This window comes from Salarias fasciatus, chromosome 14 (assembly GCF_902148845.1).
Source record: "Salarias fasciatus chromosome 14, fSalaFa1.1, whole genome shotgun sequence".
In the NCBI taxonomy this organism is placed as follows: Eukaryota; Metazoa; Chordata; class Actinopteri; order Blenniiformes; family Blenniidae; genus Salarias; species Salarias fasciatus.
The window spans coordinates 28,525,789-28,542,964 of NC_043758.1; the positions used below are offsets into that span (position 1 = coordinate 28,525,789).

Here is a 17,176-nt window from a genome sequence, read left to right on the forward strand (position 1 = left end):
TAATTCTAAGTGGGGAATCTTTAAGGGGGTGTGTGTGATGACCCTCCACTTCGACACTAGGTGCTCAATCAGGAGTTGAGGGTCAACACCTAGTTGAACTTCACCTGCAGTCAGTGGCCCAGCTGCATTTGATCACTCTTTCTTCCAGTGTAGGGGGAGACTCTCTGGAGGAGCTGTAGTGTGGCTGGTCGTTCCAACCATCTGATACTGGTTTTCTGTTGTGGTATGTGGTGCATACTCCTAGATAGGTCTGGGCGATTATATGATCGTGATTGGTGATCGTGATTAAGTTCCAGTCGATCACGGTGATCAGCTGAGAGCACATTTACTCGATCAGACATGGTAGAAATGTGCGTGACACAGCCAATCACAGTCGACTTTTTCCTGCTCAACTCCCGCCTGTAAGTTGTCTGAGAAGTAAACAGAGATGAACGTGGAGCCGAGGGCAGCGAAGCAGATGAAGTCAGCCATGCCTCAGCGTTATCCTCTGAAGATGAGGCTGCTGTTGACAGGAAAGGCTGCTCCACGCCGCACTGCTGCTAGCACACCGCTGCCAGCACACCGATCCGCAAGGAATCTGTTCTTTTGAGTCCAGGAACTACTGGTGATACAGTTTAACTAACAATCGTTCAGTTCTTCTCTTTTACTGAAAATGACGGTGCATCGCATCATTGAACATATCACCACTTCTTGCCGCTAAAACTCTTCTTCTAACAACATGCAGAGAGAGCCTGCAGCGCTGCAGCGCCGGTCTTCCTCTGTGGTGTCTGTGTAAAACAAGGTTGAACATGCAAACAGCACACCTAGTGGCAGGAAGTGCAAATGCAGTCATGGCGTCGCCTGTGGCCGTGGGTTGAATGAGGATCTCCCTGGGGTTACTCCAAATGTTTCAGAAACCAGAATATTTATCTTAACATGAATATTGAGTGCACGTCGAATATTGACTCCAGTGTCGTCTTTTCAGGCCACTGCACCATACGAGCAACATTCTAAGAGGAGAAAAACGATTAATTTTGTCTATTTTTTTTTTGTATTATTGTAGTTTTGTACTGTTACATTTTAAGTCTAATCTGTCCAATCTAGATTCTTTAAATTTTGTACATTTGGTGCAAGTATTAATGATGGCAGCAGCATATTTAGCATCATAACTTGAAAATAATGTTCGTTCTAAAGCACCTTCATTATCCCCAGGCGGTTTCTTTAGTTTTTTAATCTTTTATAGCAACAAAAATCCTCAGGGTTGTAAACTGTCACACTTTAACTAACAATCGTTCAGTTCTTCTCTTTTACTGTAAAACAGTGCATCGCAAGATTTTATTATCTTGGTGCTAGATTTTTTTTCCATTTACTGCACTGTTCAGTGAGATTGTTGTTATATTTTTCTATGCTTATATTATTTAATTTGCATTGCTATTTACTTGGTTTCTTAATAAAATGTTAAACTATTCTATAGTTCTAGTTTTCAGTGCAGATGCTTTAAAACTGGTTTAAAAACAATATAATTTATCGTGATTTTAATCGAGATCGAATGATACGAAGAAAAAAATCGTGAACATTTTTTTTGCCATATCGCCCAGCCCTACTCCTAGAAATCACCCTTGTTACTCAATATCACCCCATGGCTGTCTCTGTGCTTTGCTGCAGCTTTGGGGCCAGGATGTAACACAACATACTGTACATACATACATACATACATACATACATGAAATTAAATTAAAACAATATTTGGACAGATGATAATGAGCTAAAATGATCAGACGGGATAAACCAGTTCACAACAGTGACTTTTCCAGTGTGTGAAATTCTGACATCCTGAGGGATATAGAAAATGTGTGAAGAAGGAATGAAACAGATTATATTTCTGGAAGATATTGCTAAGGGGGAAAGAGTAGAACAGTAAAGGGCCAAAGACAGAACTCTGTTGCAGCTTCAGGAGATGATTATATTTTAAACCAGTTTATGAACGTCAAGTATCCCCTAATGACGTTATAATTGAATTTTTTTTTTTTTTTTGTGAATCCGAGATGAATTAGAAACACCAATGACTGTGGGGTCTTTGTTGACAGAAGCGTAGGGGCCAGTCAGAAGATTATGTAAACCTCTTTTGTTGTCTTTTTAAAGTAATTAACTTATGGCTATATTTTATGTTGTGTCTTTGTAGTATTGTTGTCTTTTCACTGTGTTGCAAGAAGCCTCAGTGTCACGCACTGGTTCAGTCTCTGGCTTCTTCTAAGAGAGTCTACCATCTGGCAGCTTTCGAAGGGCTGGAGAAGAAGGGTCCAAACAGAACCGTTTATTACTGACCTGTTCGAAGGATTGTAGCTCTTACCTTGTCTGCATCCAGAATCTTTCCTGGCTCCTTTATGAGGACACTTTGGTCGACAATATTCACACCACAAAGAGAGTCTGGCTGAGCTATCATCTGCATGGTGGTGTCCTCTCCTGGGACGGCTGACATAGATGAAAACTCCAAAGATACCTGACACACACACACATTAATCCAAATCTTAGATCATTTGACCACATTACATATTTGTGTACACTACGTTTTGACTGAGCTCTTATTATTTTCACAAAGATACCTGAGAGGAATTTTCAATAGACGAGGCTTTTATTTGAACACTCAAAACCTTGTTACATTAGATAAACAGTAAGCTACTGACCTGATATACATGTATTTTCATTTTCACACTGACCTTGTGATTGAAGCACGTTTCAGTAGAAAACTCAGCATTCTGGGTCACTACTTTCTCACTGGGGAGACTGGCATAAGCGACAACCTGAATCCCCGGTGACATATCTGGAGAAACTTTGAACTGAAAGGACACCTCACCCACATCCACTGCAACAAAACAACAGTAAACCCAAAAAATTACCATGCATCAAAGTATACATAAAGAAGTGTGCATCTGTCAAGGAACATGGATTGACCTTTATCAAAGAACGTTGTTGATTACAGAAAGAAAAGAGGCCAGAGACGGTGACACTGAGCAAAGCAGCAAGGCAGGAAAACACAGGAACTACTAGGCTCAAATGTACAGGAACAAAGTAGATAGACCAATGAAGACACACGTAAAGATTGGATTCTTCTGAGCACACATCAGGAGGAAGGGAAGAATCATTAAAGGGGTAATTAATGTCTTATAACATGAGAGGAGAGGATGTGCACAAGCAAACAAACCACAGACATGCAACTTGAAGACCAGAGGCGGCGCCAGAGTATTTTTTTTTTTTTTTTGGTTCAACTAAGGTGGGGCTGACCCATATTGTGGCAGGGCTCCAAAAATGCCAGAACTTATATGTAAATGATTATTTGATAAAACAACACCCTCACACCATAGCTAGAAATAGGTACAGTGAGACGCTTTGCGTTAATAGTACAACAGGTGGTTTGGAGTGAGAACACAGCATGGATAAGAGGTGATGAGATCATGCAATATCAATCAGAGGGTTGATTAGGTCAACTTTAACACACATACATCACCCGATTCAACACCACACATTTTCTAGTTGACCTATAAAACCATATACTGTACTCCACAGAACAGCCAAGAACCTAAACACAGCTCCAACAAATTAATGCAGGCAGCAAGAACGCATCGAGGAGGCAAACCACACGCAGCAGTCAGGAAAATAATACACAATATTAAACTCACCAGGCTTATTTTCACAGAAGTGCAATACTCCGGTTTTTGTGACTGGTGCACAGGTCTGCTGCTCTGTCCCGAATCTCAATCCACGACTATTCTGCACGTTTGTCCGATAATGTTGCTGTGACTGACTCTGATAAGTCTATTGTGGATGAAAGCTCAAGAGCGGGATATTGGAGCTGGTCAGACATGAATTTTGTGACCCGGAAAAGCTCCTCGAAAACCGTGAGAAGCAGGACAAACTGTTCATCAACAAGACGGACCGTCGGGCGACGTTTAAAAACAAATCTGTCCATGTTTTGATCAGCTTACTGCCTTTAACTTAATCACGAGTGACTATGAGCCGCCAATACAAATAACAACCAGGTTAGCTAAAGCACACTCACATGAGTGACGTACTACGTAGAAGGACCCCATTTATCCCACGTTCCCGATGAGTGAGAGTTCATCTGTCATCGCAGATGCCTGTCTGAATGCGCCGCAGTGGCGCTGTTGGATTTAAAACTTTTATTTTTTCTTGGTTGGCTTATGGTAGGGCTAATACAATTCTTGGAGGGGCTTAAGCCCAACCAAACCCCACCCTGACGCCGTCTATGTTGAAGACGTGAATAAGGAACATATCAGCCACGATATGAAACCTGGAGAAACAAAGCCATGTAAAGTGTAACATACAGTGGGGCGAAAAAGTATTTAGTCAGCCACCAACTGTGCAGGTTTTCCCACTTAAAACGATGAGAGAGGCCTATAATTGTCATCATACTTTCTCTTGACAATGAGAAAAAAAAATCCAGAAAATCACTTTGTCTGATTTTTAAATAATTTATTTGCAAATTATGGTGGAAAATAAGTATTTGGTCACCTACAAACAAGCAAGAGTTCTGGCTCTCACATAGCTGGAGCTTCTTCTTTAAGAGGCTCCTCTGTCCTCCACTCGTTACCTGTATTAATGGCACCGTTTGAACTCATTATCAGTATAAAAGACACCTGTCCACAGCCTCAAACAGTCACACTCCAAACTCCACTACTGCCAAGACCAAAGAGCTGCCAAAGGACACCAGAAACAAAATTGTAGACCTGCACCAGGCTGGGAAGACTGAATCTGCAAAAGGTAAGCAGCTTGGTCTGGAGAAATCAACTGTGGGGGCGATTATTAGAAAATGGAAAACATACAAGACCACTGATAATCTCCCTCGATCTGGGGCTTCACGCAAGATCTCACCCCATGGGGTCAAAATGATCAGAAGAACGGTGAGCAAAAATCCCAGAACCACACGGGGGGGCCCAGTGAATGACCTGCAGAGAGCTGGGACAAAAGTAACGAAGGCTACTATCAGTAACAGACTACGCTACCAGGGACTCAAATCCTGCAGTGCCAGACGTGTCCCCCTGTGTTACGGCCGTCGCTGTATCCCCCCCCAAAAATCCCAGCAACGGTGTGTGAAAACCTTGTGAAGACCTACAGAAAATGTTTGACCTCTGTCATTGCCAACACAGGGTATATAACAAGATATTGAGATGGACTTTAGTTATTGACCAAAAACTATTTTCCACCATAATTTGCAAATAACTTTTTAAAAATCAGACAATGTGATTTTATGGATTTTTTTTTTCTCATTCTGTCTCTCATAGTTGAGGTATACCTATGATGACAATTGCAGGCCTCTCTCATCTTTTTAAGTGGGAAACCTTGCATAATTGGTGGACTGACTAAATACTTTTTGTGAACATGAATAATTAAACTCAAGCAATGACCATAACTGAAAACAACTCAGGAAGGAATTATCAACAAAACAAAACATCGGACCTGTTCACATGACATCTTCAAGTGAAAATGGTTTTGGGGTCCGTTTAGACAACAAAGATGCTCAGAGTCTGAAAACACAACTTCCTGAAAGTGGTTCAGACCTTGGAACTTTAAGAAAATGCTACGTTGTCGTCTGTCCATTGGGATGCCTGTGTACTCATCACTGTAAATGTTTATACTGTTTCACTCTCATTGTGTGTGGTTTCATTACTAGTGAGTCTACATAAACACATTACTTTCAGCCTTCCTGCCATTCCGGTGCAAACAAACATTGTTGTCAAAAAGTTGCCATATAAATGCAAAACTTTTTTGAAACGAAAACAAAAACGATGCATTTTCACTTGACATGCTTTCATTTCAGTGAAGCCATAGTGTCAATGCCTCAGGTCCTCAAGGCATCACAAGCTCAAACCCTCACATGTGGCAACATTTGGAAAAATAAAACCCAAAAAATGCAGTTTTCAGCTGATCAACAACAAAATGTTTTCACCCTGGGACAAACTGTCCGGTTCAGATGGCATGCACTATCGGTTCTCCAGTGACAACCTCACATTTCCCCACACCGTATACAAATCAGAATTACACAAATAACTGACTGCGTCTGCACAGATGTAAATTTGTCATGGCTTCTCACACCTACCCTCTCCACTCACTTCTAAATTATCAGCCCCAGACTAAATATGCCTCCATCCCCAACATGCCAGTGCACCGTGATCAGGGATTATTGAAAGAGTATAAAACTACCTGGTTGGTTTTTCAAATCAATTTTGTTGAATCCATGCATGATAATGGCTCCTCTTGACAAAACCTGAGGACACACACCAAATAGTTCAGAGTGGAAGCAATGTCAAGTAAACACACAACCTATGAAATTGTAAATATTACATCCCAGGGAAATTCTGACACTAAAGCTTTTTTCTGGATAACTTTTCTCTAACTTTTCACCACCACTCACCAGATGTATCACATCTACAGTTACTACTTCCTCTCCAATGATGCTGTACTGGATGGAAATGGTCTCCTCTGCATCACAGCGAAGTAGCTTATTCCTCGTAGTAATGGTGAAAGAACTGTATCGACGGGAACTTGTTGGATGCAAAACGTGAAGTGATGCCTCAGTTCTCCGTCTAGCAGAAAGTTCTTTGGGCTCAATCTGGATTGTAGAGAAGAATTCAAGACTGTTGGTTTTCTTCTTTCTTGGCGTAGCATTGGTTATAGGCAGACAAGCATTTCTGAGCAACAACGTGACGAGCTATATTGAAAATAAAGAGATTCAAGTGTTTTCAGAAAACCTTCAGTGCATTTTTAATCTGGTCAAATATGTCTGCTCACACGTTAATTGAGCAGAGGATCCAGAGTGTGGCTTGGATTTACTAAGGAAATTTACTAAGCACCTGAACAAAAACAATATGCATTAAAACTTTTCTACATTCAGACTGATCAGATGCTTACATCCCTTTCATATTGATGAACTCGCTCCGTCAAGGTGCACACTTTTACCCACAGCTGAACCCGCATTCCCAACAACGGAGAAGGAAAATTGTGGCTTTTTGAAATGTGCTGCAAGATGATGTGAAATTAATATGCCACAGTGTGAACCTGTCCGTGACTGTACGAAACGATTTTTCACGTTTTTTCCTTAAAGGTGCTGTAGGCAGGATTTTGCTAGTCAATGCTAATTTTTCTGTGTTTTCTTTGGATTAAATGTTAGAGTATCCATTGATAATCCTTTAGGAGTGCAGCATAATTGCACTACCGCGAGGGCGCAGCGTTTCCATCTGTCTCTGTTCTGAGCTGAAAAGGAATCTCGATAGCTCCAGGTATCTTTGACCAATCAGAAGAGCCCATGAGGCTCTAACCGTGATTGGTCGAGGGCCGTTCGTCGCACGTTCTTGTGGGAGGGGCTAAACTTGTGTAAGGGCATGATGGCAGAGAAAACAGGACAGGATTGGCTGTGCTGGGTTTCAAATTGCCATCTTAGATGGGTCAAATCGCCATCTTGCTTAGGTAACCCTAAGCAAGATGGCGGAGATGCAGAATCCTGCCTACAGCACCTTTAATTCATTGCGGAGTGTGGCGGAGTGAGTGATGCTGGATTGTATGTGGGCAGTCTAAGAACTATCCTCTACATGCGGCAGGAGTCCGAAATGTGAGGCATCTCTGCATGGTCACTAATAGGGAACGTGTGCTGGGATTTGACCGTCGTGAGACAGGTTAGCTTTACCCTACTGATGATGCGTTTGTTCCAAGGGGCACCCCCATGTTCCGTGTGAGCACCGCTCTGCGCCGCCCCGCTCGGCGCCGCTCCGTCGCACCGCACTGCTCAGGTTTGTCTAGGGCGCCAGAGAAGCCCGGATCAGCCTTGGACTGATCTCATATCTTTTAGGAATGTTGCCGCTTTAAAAACACATCATGAAGCCAAGATCTCACCTGCGAGATAAACTAAGTTACTCAACAAAACCATAAGTGAGGAACCATTATAAGCATTACAAAAGATTCACAATGGCATGCAAGCAAGAGTTAAATTACTAAACAACTTCTCCCCCTAGTGTCATCTCCACTTTACAAACTTTCTTCCTTGCTATACCCATTTATTCATCCTCATTGTCAGTCAGAAGATATGTGACAACAGTAAGGTTCTTTGATGGTGTGAAATAACTTGTTCCAGGTTAATATTCATTGTACAGTCCTGGTATCATCCTTCTTAAAATCACAATGATAATTCATCTGCTTTTTGCACCGTTTTAACGCATGCATACAGATATGTGGGCAATCCATAGAGAATTCAATCTGAACACCCTTTTTTTTATTAGATCAACCCACAGTCCACGACAAGGGGAGATGTGAACGAGATCAAACCGAATCATACGAAATCAGAACGCTGTCTCTGCGTAATGTATGACATCCCTCTGCCAACTACGGCATTTATCCGTGAGTTTACGCATGCCATATACGTGTACAAGACCACACTATAGAACTCTCTGCCAGCATCCACTAGTGATGCGATATCAGTGCATAAATACAAGTTCTTTTTCTTTTTTTTTTTTTCCAGAGAGAAATCACTTTTCGTAAAACCCAGCACCATGACGCACAGCAGTCGGATGCTGCGGTGATCCACAGGCCTTGGCGCAGCAAGTTCATCAGTGTGAGAGGGGTAATAGAGTCTAGTGGTTTCTCCCATGATTGTTTCTCTCTCTCTTTCTCTTTCTCGGTCTTTATTCATTTTTATCACTAGAGTTTTTTTTTTTCTTGTAAAAGCAAAAAACAAGCTTCCATTGTCAATGTTTTTAACACATCATACATAAAGTAAAATGTGAGGGCTTACCCAGAGCTTGATTTCTGTTTGGAAGTCAGAAGTGTTCAGTGAGAAAGCTGCTATTCCCTCTTCGTCAGTTTTCAGGGTCTGTAACAACTTTCTTGCCCACGTTTTAGCCTCCAGCAGTTTCACCTCTATGCCTGCGGCCGCCGAGTTATTGTAGTGAACTGCTTTAACCTGTTGGAAGCACAGAGTCGAGTCAAGACCAAAGCTTCTGTATTTCTGTGCGGAGAATCTCACTCGTTATGCTCACTTTTCCCTCCACTATTGATCCATGGACGTAAGTACTGGGCGTGTCGATGAAGAACATCTTAAATGCAACTAAAGAAAGTTTTGTACTCGCCAATTGTGTATGTGAAATACCTGAGGGAAAACAATGTGTATTAAACTTTGCTAAAGTCATTTTTGAAAATGTTTTCTCAGTGATTATTGAAGGTTTACCGGTCCCAGTCTCTGTCACCGTAGCTTTGAAGTCCAGTCGACGTGAGCCTGATGACTGTGGATAAATGAAGTGCATCGTGGTTTCTTGTTTTGTGAAATTAGACACGTCGACATTAAAGGTGGCACAGCCATTGGGTTTCATCTGAAAAGGAGAAATGAAGTGTGAGACAAAGCTGTGGTTGTGAGGCCATGAAAAATAAAGAAGTCCATTGTTCACCTGGAAACTGATAATTACCACTGTGATAACACTATCTTGAGTTGTATTCATTTAAATAAAGTTTAAATATTTATTGAACTATTTTTTTCAAGACAAGTATTTCCAATTGATTTAAACACATGTCCAAACCAAGGTCTTTTTCAAAGCAAAAATAACAGTTTACAATTCTACTTCGTGATATGCTAAGCCCACCTACGGACTTCACTATTGGTACTTCTCTTGGCGCCAGCCAATCCACTGAGACAAAACTGAAACCTGCGCACCAATCCTAGTCGTGTGTTGGCACAGCACCACACCCCTCCCCGAGGGTATATTACCAACAGTCCGGCGGCAAATCCCCCTTCTTCTTCCTCAGCCCTTGAGACTCACAAGAAGCCATTCAAGACCTTCACGATCAAGACGCAAGAATCAAGATGGACAAGCCGGCCCACGACGAGTCGCCATCGGGCATCGGGCATGCTAGCAGCAATCAATCATTTGCCCTCGCTAACAACATGACCTTTCTACTGGGCTCCATTGACAAGATCTGCCACGAGAAGATCCAGTTATCTCCCGAAGACATCAAGGAGATCCAGAACACGGCCAAGGTCCTGATGTGGATGTGCCGTGCCACCGCCATCAATGGAGGCCAAGTCAAGGCCAATGCACAGCTTGCCATGAGGCACCTGTGGCTTGGCCTCTCATCACTCTCAGAGAGGGACCAGGGCAGAGTCCTGGGACTCCCCCTGTCCACCTCTTCTCTCTTCGGACCTGACATTCAGCCCATCATCAAGCGCCTGGAGGCAACGGTGCGAAGCTCTCAGCAGCTCATGCCACACCTGCAGCCCCGCCGTGAGCCCCGCCGTGAGCCCCACCCACAGCGACGGCGTCCAGTGGAGCAGTGCAGACCAGCCCCCTGGAGTTCCCCAGCATCCGCCCAGACCAGAATGTCTACCCGCCGACCCTCCCGGGGCGCCGACCCTCCCGGGACGCCGACCAGCCGAAATGGTCCCACGATCCCGAGTCGCGGAGCGCCCCGTCCGCTCGTCCTGCATCTGCTGTTAACACGTAAATAAAGGCCGTCAGGCCTGTTACATCTCTTAAAGAGCAGCAATCCTCCGCTCTTCCCGTGCTCATGACTGAAGCATGTCAAGCTCGGCAGGGACTTTTCCCTCCTGTCTCCCGCTATGTGATAAAGCGGAGAATGGTGAGCGGAGCCACTTGGACACATTGCGCCATCGCTGGCTCTCCCTCCACGATCTCGCCAAGTTGCGGCCGTGGAAACGAGGCGCATTAGTGAGCTTGGGATGCTGGCTCGCCTGCAGTGAATAATGTGTAAGCGGAGTAAAGCGGAGGCCCTGCCGGTACCCTGTAAACGCTCCAAGCTGCATTTTCCGCTAGCTTCTGCCTGTGTTAGCACAGCGAAGCGTCAGAGCAGTGGAGCTACACTGGCCCGGGTCCCTGCTGGCGAGCGCCCCGGCCCCAGCTTCAGCACCAAGGTCAGTGGCCCGAGAAGCCTCGGGCTCATGCCGCCTCCGCCGGGTTTGTTCCCAACAAAGCGATGATCCACAGCCCCAAAGTGGCCCCCCGCGCTCTTTCATGGGACGCCTCCTCCACAGCCCTTTCGCCGGGGGCCACCCCAGCGGTGGTTCTCACACCTCCGCTGCTTGGGGAAGTGGGACGGACACAGACTGATCTCGATCCTGCCCCAGGCACGTCAGGATCTCCTCTTCTGGATGGATCCTGCTCTCCTTATGCAGGGAGTCCTCTTGAGCTGTGTGTCGCATCACGTCAAGGTGTTCACGGATGCATAGGATGGGGAGGAACCCTGGGCCATCTCGCGGTGGGCGGGGCCTGGGGTTCCATGCCTATTCACATCAACGTGCAGGAAATGACGGCGGTGCAGAAGGTTCTGCTCCATTTCAAAGCCAGGCTAAAGGACAGCCATCCCCTCGTCAGGTCGGACAACACCACGGTGGTTGCGTACCTGAACAGGCAGAGGGGGACTCGGTCTTCCCCTCTTCATCGCAAAGTGGCGGAGATCCTGCTGTGGGTGGACTGGCACCTCGCCTCTCTCAGAGCGCGACACGTGCCCGGGGTCCTCAACGTCGGCGCGGACAGAATGTCCTGGGGAAGCCCACTCTGGTTCTCGCTCAGGTCATCAGACGTACTCCCTCTCGGGGTAGACGACTTTGCACACAGGATCTGGCCTCCGGGCCTCCTGTACGCGTTCCCTCCAGCCCACCTCTTGACCCCGTTGCTGCGCAGGGTGAGGACCAGAGTTGGGGTCCATTACTCAAAAAAGTAAAGAGTTACCCGTTACTCGTTACTTTTGAAAAAAGTAGTGCCTTACACTACTTGATTACTCCATGGAAATAGTAACGAAGTTACACTACTCGTTACTGCATAGTGCGCCGCAGAGCTGTGCTCTGTTATATCCTTCTGTGTGTATCAAAACGTTATTTTAACTGATTGAAAAGAAAACGCGTCTTTTAAAATGTTTTATAACCATTTGGATTTACTTCACATGCTAATACGCCGTCCCCTGGACCACTGGAAGGAGTATTTTGCCCACTTTCGTAGTCCAGCTCTGATTGACTTCCAGCTAAGCTTCGAGCTAAGCTACTACGATGCTAACAGCTGGGAACCAGCCTGGATCAGAGATACAAATAAGGTATTTATGAGCTTGTCTAACTTTGTCAATGATAGGGAAAGGGCGTGGGTCCCTAATCTTCAGAGTATTCATTTAAAAGGGGCATTTACAGTAGGAGGGAGTGCAGTGTTGTCAGTGGGGCACAAATTTATATAAGGCAACCAATTTTACTTTGACGGTTCCATCAGCCCTGACCCGGAAGAGAAAGCGAGTAGTTGCTCGTATGGCCACCGTTCCATCTACTGGTGGTAATAAAAAAAACTCTGCTTAAATAATAATATTTTGGTTGCTCTATTTGCAGTCATTGTAAAAGTAACGATCGTAGTGTTTCATTTGTAACGCTAGTTTAACTACCAATCTAGAAGGAGTAGTGCCGTTAAACTACTCATTCCCATCAAAAGTAATTTAACTACTTGTAACGTTCGTTACTTGTCGTTACATACCCAACTCTGGTGAGGACGCAGAATCTCCACATGATTGTGGAGGCTCCGGACTCCCCGAGCGCCTGGTGATTCCGGACCTGGTCCAGTTGGCAGTCGGAGACCCGTGGCCAATCCCCGACGGGCCCGATACGCTGCTGCACGGGCCTCCCTTCGATCCCGCCTTCTTCTGGGCGGGAGGCTCCTGGTTTGGAGGCTGAAAGGGTGAGACTAGTGGAACTAGATCTCCCTCCACCAGTGGTTTCCACCATCCAGAGTGCCAGGGCCCCCTCTACTGTCAAGGCCTACAGGTCTCGGTGGCAGCACTTCACGACGTGGTGCTCAGAGAGGGGTTTGCCGGTCTCCTGCGCTATCGGTGGAGTTTTGGAGTTTCTCCAGGCCCTGCTGGACAGCAGTCGTGCTGCATTCACTCTAGCGGTGTTTGCATCAGCCATTACGTCGGGTCATGGCGGCTTCGGCCGCTTCTCTGCACGCAGTCACCCGCTGGTGAAGCGGTTTCTGTGGGGGGGCGTGTCGACTACAGCCACCCCCCAAGCATGTGGTCTCCCCGTGAGACCCCCACACGGTGTCGGAGGGTCTTAAGGGACCCCCTTTTGAGCCTTTGGAGCAGGCGGAGGACCACTTTCTCTCCTTTAAGGCCACCATTTTGTTGGCGCTTGCATCTGCCAAGAGAGTTGGGGATCTCTGCGCCTTGTCGATTCACCCCTCCTGTATGGTGTTCAGTCAGGACAGGGGACTCGTGCACCTCTGGCCAAGTCCGGCCTTTCATCCCAAGGTGATCACTTCGGACTTCCAGTCGCGAATGATTCCGGTCAGGCCGCTCGGCTCCCTGCCTGGCTCATCTGGGGATGACCCACGGCTGCGGTTGCTGTGCCCGGTCAGGACTCTGTGTTGCTATGTTGAGCACACAGCTGGCTTTTGCACTACGGACCAGCTGTTTGTGCGTTACGGAACCAGGGGGCGTGGAGCCCCGCTATCCTCCCAGTGTCTCGCCAACTGGGCAGGGGGCGCTATTGCAGCAGCGTCTGAGGCACAGAATCTCCCACCTCCGGCAGTGATTCGGGCTCATTCCACACGGAGTATGGCAGCTTCTGCGGCCCTGTGCAGAGGTGTCACGGTGGGTGACATCTGCCAGACTGTCTCCTGGGCGCCCGTGTCCACCTTTGTGCTCTCATATCTGATGGATATGTGCACAGACACTGCGGCCGTATCGGTTCTCAGCGAGAACAGGGGTTCTGTCGCTTGACCGTGTTGGTCCTTGTGGCCCACCTGCCGCGTCCCGTTTGGGGTCGCGGACCAGGGCTTTCTCCACCTGCCGTTTTGGCTCTTCCTTGGCTGGCGGATGTTGTGACTGTGTCGGTGTTTCGCGGGAACAGGAGTTCTGCCGCTTGCTGCAGCCTATCGAGGCAGCACCTCGTTAGACTGCCTGCCCCATTTTCTTGGAAGTTATTTCAGCCGTTCCTGACGTACGATTTGTTTACTTCCGTCTTTCCGCATCAATCCTGTCAGCATGCCAACTGGGAGTACATTCATCCCTACAGCCCCCGCCTTGGTGAGTACCAATAGCGAAGCCCGTAGGTGGGCTTAGCATATCATGAAGTAGAATTAGTAGTTACTAAACATAACTCCAGTTCTACGAGTGTATGTGTAGCGAAGCCCGTAGGTGGGCACGGATACATTCGTAGAACTGGAGTTACGTTTAGTAACTACTAATTCTCTGTATTTTGCCCCAGATGTTATAATTGAAATTAGCTTTATGTTGAGATTATAGTCATTTTCTGTAGTGACTGTGTAGTTATGCCAAAATACAGACACGCATACTCTGCATCAGACCAAAAAAAAAACTTTTAAGTTTGAATTGAAAAGTTATCGTGGCACTGTTTTGCAGGTCCGACCCTCTCAAGATGAAACTGACCTGTATGTCGCACCTGGACTAAAATGGGCTTAAAAAATCACTGTACCCACAATTGAACCACATTTCATGGAGACATTCTCTGCAATTCCAGTATTTCTATTTGAATTGTAATACAATCTGTCCATCATACTGATTTGTCCTTGTGGTAGAAGTGCTCTATCATCATGTAAGGATCAGTAAATTTTTGTGGCTTTCGCACTCATCAAAGTCACTCATTTCTGTATAAAGGAAGCATTTTTCATTCAAATATTTAGATTGAAACAGTAGTAGAAGCTTCCTGATGTAGCATCAGTCATTCTGAAGTTTGTTGTGTAGCGACTGGTGAGCAACAATGACCAACCAAACCTTATTTCTTCATCCACGTCTATGTACATGTGACCAATCGTGTGAAGACAGAGAAGTTGTACCTTCCTTGTTTCTCTCTCGCAACCATCTTGAAACATGAACGAATGATGACTACGGGAAATGGGAAAATGTCGTGCACCATTGCAAATCTTAAGCTCAGCACTGCCGGACACAGGCTGACCAAACGTATACCTGAGACGGCAGCAAAAGCATATATGTTTGTATAAGTTAGGAGGAAAAAAAAGATTTTAGTATTTCTCACTTTGAAAGATATTTAATCCACATCTTACCTTGCACACACGTCAACTTTTAAATCATTCTGTAAAGTGCTTATTTCATCCAACGTACTGAGTTGTACTTCAAATCTAGGCAGAACTGTGAGGAGAAAGGGATCGTTAGTTTTCTTTGGTCAACATAAATAAATTGTGAGCTAAAGGAGTCTGACATACCGTAGGCCTCCACCTTAAAGTCGTGTTTTATTTCCTGTGTGTCAGTCTTCACATTAATAGAGTAAGTTCCTTCGCCGGCCTCTGAGTTCAAGGAGTAAGACAGCTGCAGTATTTTCCTGACAGATGTTTGGTTCAGCCACTGTCCAATCCGGTTATTCTTCGAGTCCTGTTAGAACAAACACCTGAAAGACTTGTGGAAGCCTTAGGAGACTTTAAAGTTTGCAAAAGTGCCAAGCGTTGTCCAGGAGGCAGGGGTACTCCCGCCAGGATGGCACAAGATGTAGATAATGCTCTGTTGCAGTGGTGACACACACCCGATAGTAGAGAGCAGTTTGCAACCTGATAAGAATGGCGGATTGTATCCATGATTGTATCCCTCTTCCTCCTGCCGTCTCACAAGAGACGCCATGCGCCTTTGGAGGGTGAACATTGCTGCTCCAACCAACACGGTTGCAAGGCTAACAGCGACGGAGTATGATACCATATAGGCTCAGCCCATAATCTTCAAAGCTGTACTCAGCTGTTTGCCAACAGCATGTGAGAAGAAAAGAGGAGCAGAACTTGCAGTGACACGAGACCTTATTATCTTTCTAGAGTCACACAGGGGTCACAGGTGGCATTGTTGGTATTCACGCTTTAACTGTAAAAGTGCAAAGGGAACATTCTGTGCTTGCAACACTGCCTTCTGGTGGTCAGTAGGGATGAAATATAACAGACCTGACGAGCACACTGTCGAGAGTCTGACTGACATCCTGAACAACACGCGAGATTCAAAACAGCACACGTTTGCGTCATGACTGTCAAATGGTATTTGTGTGCCTCAGACTGCGATAAAATACTGGGAGGAGTTTATTTAAATGAATAATGCTTAATGATTTGATTTACACCTTCTCATCATGTTTGTTTTGCTCTGCTTGAAATAGAAATGCAAATGAACTCAGCCTTCAGCAGATAAGCAGCCACATTTATGATGAGTCATTTCCTCACCTGGCTCTCCATGACTTTTTTTGTGATTTTTTTTTCTGTGTTTTATCACACATTTTGACTTTGTCACAGATCATCTCCAGATTCACCTCTATACCTCAAAATGTTTGATAGCTTTCTCTAAAATGTTCACTTCCATATTTCTGGGCTCAACACTCAATTCAGCCACTCAGTGGTAATAAGCAAATGAACAAGAAAGCAGTGAATTTCCAACAGATTGCCCTCAAGTAAACTTGATCTTATACAAATAAAACCTTCATTTGCATTCTCTTAGGTTCCATATAACAGTCACTGTGTTATTACTAGAAACCAACCTTCAAAGTACCATCTATTTGCATGAAAATTTTCAATCACTTTTGGCAAAACCACATTATATCAGTCCTAAAGTGGCTGTTTCTGACTATGTGTAACCATACTCTCATCACGAACATTCAACTACATCAACTACATGTTGACCCAACTATCAAAGCAGCTAATCGCACATGCAGACAGGGTAAAGATGAGTTTCAAATAAAGAATCAAACTGAAGAAGGATTTAAGACACTTTGCACTCAGTGTGGTTGCTCTTGGCGCTGAAACATGTCGAGTTTTCCAAAAATGGTGCTTTGCATTTCACCCAATGACAATTGCTCTCTTGTCCAGCCACCACTGCATTCAAACGTAAGTCGCACAGCCTACTTCTAGCAAGGTGTCCTTAATGATGTGGCTCATGAGAGCACACTCATGACGACATGCCATTGAGCAAACTGAATATTTATGGTTTAACATGTGTAGTGAACGAGTGGTGACTTGTAAACAGAAAACTGTAAACACAGCTTCAACAAACACAATTTAAATATTCTTAAAGGCGCTGCATCATGCAAAATTCACTTTTTGTATGTTTTAACCTTGTTATATAGTTATGTACTAACCAAAAACACCCCCAAAGCGTTGTTTTCCTTCGTGCCTGTGTGTTTGAGCTTTCCTTGTGTTTGTGCTGCTCA

General features: G+C 45.2%; 1 protein-coding gene across 1 annotated transcript in view; it reads right to left on the bottom strand.

Moving 5' to 3' along the window:
- The window catches only part of LOC115400038 (alpha-2-macroglobulin-P-like), a 42,580-nt gene that overhangs the window by 18,316 nt on the left and 7,088 nt on the right, over positions 1–17,176 (bottom strand). The window contains exons 6-19 of the mRNA XM_030107690.1: positions 15,210–15,375; positions 15,051–15,135; positions 14,900–14,952; positions 13,770–13,898; positions 13,547–13,599; positions 12,504–12,696; positions 11,066–11,181; positions 10,247–10,465; positions 8,780–8,947; positions 7,732–7,787; positions 6,410–6,524; positions 6,199–6,262; positions 2,697–2,842; positions 2,330–2,479 (exon numbers count right to left, since the gene is read on the bottom strand). Of these exons, the coding sequence (XP_029963550.1) occupies positions 2,330–2,479; positions 2,697–2,842; positions 6,199–6,262; positions 6,410–6,524; positions 7,732–7,787; positions 8,780–8,947; positions 10,247–10,465; positions 11,066–11,181; positions 12,504–12,696; positions 13,547–13,599; positions 13,770–13,898; positions 14,900–14,952; positions 15,051–15,135; positions 15,210–15,375 (1,713 nt within the window). The remainder of the gene's footprint in view (positions 1–2,329; positions 2,480–2,696; positions 2,843–6,198; positions 6,263–6,409; positions 6,525–7,731; positions 7,788–8,779; positions 8,948–10,246; positions 10,466–11,065; positions 11,182–12,503; positions 12,697–13,546; positions 13,600–13,769; positions 13,899–14,899; positions 14,953–15,050; positions 15,136–15,209; positions 15,376–17,176) is intronic.